A 4,791-nucleotide genomic window follows, 5' to 3' on the forward strand; every position below is an offset into this window, starting at 1 on the left:
TTGTTGTTGTGGTTGTTGTTTTGTTAGGAGGGTGGGTGGGGAGGGGGGGGGGGGTGATGGGAGCCCATAAGATATTGATTGGGTTATCAGACCTGCGAAAAAGTACACGTGGGACTGAATCAATGACTGATAGGAAATGTTCAAGTTTGACTCTTGTAACGCGATCCACGTGATGACGTAATGCGATCCCGTGGTGATTTAATATGACCCCGAAGTGACGTAATGTGACCCGGAAGTGACGCAATCCTTCCGGCATAAAATTAAATTGGGAAGACATTTTTTTTTTTTGGACTCAAAATCGTCAACTGAAAACATTTTGTGTTCTTGAGTTAGCACAATAAACACTATTGCCCCGTTGTAAAGAATAAGATAAAAACGTATGTATTACACAGGTCTCAAGCTTGTGATTGCATTCGTTTTTCTTTCTTTCTTTTAAATAATCCGGAATAACTTTGCCATATTTTTTTTTTTTGAAACACCCTGAATTCTAGAATGAAAATTAATAGTAATTAATGTAAGAGGCAATTTAAATATCCGTTGTGCATATTTTTTAAAGCGAAAAACAAACAACAACAAAAAAGCATCAGGAGGCTTGCCTTCGTCTCTGCCAAATAAATAGTGCCAAATTTGATTTATGCTTGTCATTTCATGTGACCCATCGCTTCAAAACGGTATTATGCCGAGTTGATTTCGATACCAAAAAAAAAAAACTGTAATTTATTGTGTTTCTTTATTTTAACTCTCTCCTTACCAGCAATTTTCAGGATTTTCCCCAAAACGGTACACCCAGCTAACACAAAAATAGATTTTTTATCACTCAAACACAATTTCTAGCAGTAAGTTCTTGTGATACCTAATTTCTTTAGCAAAAATTTCTCTACAACGCATTGTTCATTTTCTTTACATTTTATGATGTACAAAAGAAATTTGAAAAAGAAAAATTTTGGTTGTATCGTAACGAATGTGACGATTTTCCTGTAGTTGGTAAGGAGAGAGTTAATGGCTAACGATAATACCATGGAATAGAAGTTTCAAATTAATTGACGAAGACAGCAGATGACGTAGACATGGTGACGTCACCCGTCCTCTCTCTCTCTCTCTCTCTCTCTCTCTCTCTCTCTTCTTTCTCTCTCTCTCTCTCTCTCTCTCTCGTCTCTCGTTCGTCTGTAGTATTTGTCATTCATCATGGTTTATTGACAAAGGGGAAACCCGATACGTCCAAATCATGTCTTAGAAAACTAAATTAAAGCTCCTATTCCGTGGTTATTTTTTGTTGTTGTTATCTCTTTGAGCTTCAACTTCAAGCAGCAAAATTTGAATTTGTTTTATTGAGAGTTATAGATATCGTTCTTTCATGTAATTTTTGTTTCAACTCTTAGATATTACATCTTTGATTTCTGGTCCTTTTACCTTAACACTTTTGGATAACACGTTGTCTCGTCGTAAAACCGTTTGAGAGGACAGGTCACATTATCCGATGGGATCTCCAACCGTTCTCTAACCGTATAACTGGTTTTGACAAGATTTTACAGGAGCGACGAAAAAAAAAATAATTATAATTAAAAATCGCAAAGCAATATCTGTCGTGTGTTGTTAATACATAATAAATAATATGTGCAATTTTTAGGCGCCCCAAATGCTACAGATCAGAGAAAGTGTGTTTGAAATAGTGCCAGACAAAATTGGAGAGAAAAACGTCGAGTTCTCCACTGTATTCTCTTTGCTTTGTCTGGCAATATTTCATTCATATTTTTTTTTACTTCTTCCTCGTCTAGCACAGATTCATACACTTTTTCTGATCTCTTTGGAAAAAAAATCGAACCAGTACCTGCTCCCTAATTCATCGCGTACCAACTGAATTACCGGAAAGGCTGAACATTCTGAACAATATTAGCTAAAAAGAAAATAACTTCAGCTACACGGTTAGAAAAATGACACCGTCGACATAAAATGACATATTATATAAGTAGACCGCTGGTATACATTGAAAAATTTATTTTCTACATTTTGGTTAGAGAGCTTTTACTTGAAGATCGATAAATCAAAGAGGACCCCCGCCCTCCCCACTCCCGTAACAAACATAAAACATGTTAAAAAGGTCACAATCCGAGACTTTTATTTTTTTTAAAAGGAGTGGAGGTTTAGGAGGGGGGAGGGGGGGGGACGGGTTGACAAAGAAGGCGAGCCATTTCAATCTATCGGCATAGAAAATGATTACATTATGCTAGCAATAATCAACATAAGGCGTTCTGAAAATGTATGCCCGGTTTTTTTCGTAAGTTGATAAATAAACAGCATTGGATTAACGGAATCAATTATTGACTTATTATGTGCAAAATAAAAAAACTATGCAAAAATTTGCATCATTGTGGTATAGTTCGCTTGATCATAGCTAGATATGTACGATATATAAATACGTGGGTATAACGTTTGATAGGTAGTTTGTAACAGTCAAATTAGGTTTTCAAATTTTAACGTCGTTTTTATACATTTATGTATTTGATTTTTTTAATTTTTTAAATTTTGAAACGTGTCATTCAAAAAATTCTTAAATTCAAACTTTTTGCATGTGTTAAATATATCTATATACATTTTTTTAGTTTGTTTGTAATCAAGTTTTATCAAACGACAATGAAATGTCCATTAGCGCATTTGTGCAGAACTTTGCACGATGTTAAATCATACATTGAAATAAATAAAAACAATAATTATTCTTTATTAGGTTTTTTTTTCTAATTTGTATTCAAAATACTGTTGAAGACAAAGGTTTTAAGCTGGAACATACAACAAACAAAATTGTAAATATAGTTAGGTCCTCAGAAGAAGAATATAGGTTTTTTAAGCTGGATGGGGCTAGTATATTGGAAACTGTTGATGAATATCACAGGTAATACAATTCACTCCACACAAAGGTCAACAATCAAGTTTACAGTTTAAAGTTCAAAGTTCACAGGGTCATGTAAATCACCGTGGCAACGCGGTGGTATCTTTAAAATGGTTGCTGGTTGTGTCTCCGTTTGGATTCACCAGTCCGCAGGAAAAACTGTTCAGAGCTTCGTGGGCCTCTGAAGAAGAAAAAAGGTTAATAAAAATATTCATATTGTTGTTGCATTTCTATCAATCTGTGTGTGGAATACAGTATACAGCCAGCTATGGATAGTGACATGTTATAAAGCGAGACAGATTGTGGTTCTTTAAAATAAAAAATAAATTGAGCTTTTATATAGCGCAATATCCACTAAATGTGCTCAGTGCGCTTTACAAGTTGTCCCTGGTCAACAGCAACATTTAACATGTAGGACGAGACAAGACGCCTGTTAGGCGATATTACAATTTTTCGGACAGAGACAACGCCGTTAACGGCCAGGTACTCATTTTACACCTGAATACGGTGAGAGAATGTGAGCAAAGAGCCTTTTCCAAGGACTCAAAAATGCGCCGAGCGAGGCTCGAACCCAGGACCTTCCGATTCGAAAGCGAGTGTCATACCACTAGACCACATAGCGCACGAGTCAAACAGGCTCATTTCTTTCATCTCGGCTGATTAATTTGATCCCTTTCGGAAAGGCGCCATTAGATCCCGTGGCCAAGGCATTCCATGAAGGAATATAGACAATCCATCAAACAGGATGTCTGATGTCAACAAGAATCACCCATGTTGTCCCAAGAAATCCCAATTCCCATATTGCTAAATAGACCTTCCTCATTAGCTCGCAATCACAAATTGGATTCAATGGTCTGATGTCACGTCCGCCCAGCAACCAGCAGCTTGGTTCTAGACAAAGAAAATCTGTACTTTTTAATCTTCATGCTGGCTTGAACTTTTTCAAATCACATGTGAACAGAATATATAAAAGTCAAAATATGATCAGATTTATAATGCTTTTCTCCTGTGGATACACTTTTATGCTCGTCGGAGATGTATTTCATAAGGGCGTCCGCAATTGTTCCGATAGTTTAGAACCAGTTGCTATGTTACTATGCGTCATGAGGGAAGTGACGTCACGACTATTGAAGCCTATTTTTTTTTTAATCCAGCTATTCAAGTCATGCTTTTGCTTTTTTTAAAAAGGGATTCACGGCGCTTGCAATGCATTAAGGTCATATCAGCGCCAGTAAAAAGGAAGAAAATCGGATAGTCAAAAGTTCTAGAATTACAATTAAAGCACCCAAGAAAAGGACTCAATTATATCACCGTATTCAGGTGTAACATTAATACCAAGCTGCTAACAGCATATATCTGTCGAGAGAAAAATGTAATATTGCCCGACAAGCGTTATGTCTTGCCTTGCATGTTAGGTGTTGCTGTTGGCTAGGTAACCTTTTATAGCGCTTTGAACACATTTAATGGACCATTGCCCAAAATAAGATCTTTGAAGAGGAGTCTTTCCTCATATTCTATCACCATGGCCCAAAATAAGATTTTTGAACAGGGGTCTTTCCTCATATTCTATTACCATGGCCCAAAATAAGATCTTTGAAGAGGAGTCTTTCCTCATATTCTATCACCATGGCCCAAAATAAGATTTTTGAACAGGGGTCTTTCCTCATATTCTATTACCATGGCCCAAAATAAGATCTTTGAAGAGGAGTCTTTCCTCATATTCTATCACCATGGCCCAAAATAAGATTTTTGAAGAGGGGTCTTTCCTCATATTCTATCACCATGGCCCAAAATAATATTTTTGAAGAGGGGTCTTTCCTCATATTCTATTACCATGGCCCAAAATAAGATCTTTGAAGAGGAGTCTTTCCTCATATTCTATCACCATGGCCCAAAATAAGATTTTT

At 36.4% G+C, this 4,791-nt stretch overlaps 1 protein-coding gene across 1 annotated transcript in view; it reads right to left on the reverse strand.

The window, feature by feature from the left end:
* Nucleotides 1-276: 276 nt before the first annotated feature.
* The window catches only part of LOC144966109 (uncharacterized), a 39,335-nt gene continuing 34,820 nt past the window's right edge, over nt 277-4,791 (reverse strand). The window contains exon 10 of the mRNA XM_078902205.1: nt 277-3,065. Within this exon, the coding sequence (XP_078758331.1) occupies nt 2,965-3,065 (101 nt within the window). The 3' untranslated portion in view covers nt 277-2,964. The remainder of the gene's footprint in view (nt 3,066-4,791) is intronic.

Source organism: Berghia stephanieae, chromosome 2 (genome assembly GCF_034508935.2).
Source record: "Berghia stephanieae isolate SIO BIC M18660-M18661 chromosome 2, UCSD_Bste_1.3, whole genome shotgun sequence".
In the NCBI taxonomy this organism is placed as follows: domain Eukaryota; kingdom Metazoa; phylum Mollusca; class Gastropoda; order Nudibranchia; family Aeolidiidae; genus Berghia; species Berghia stephanieae.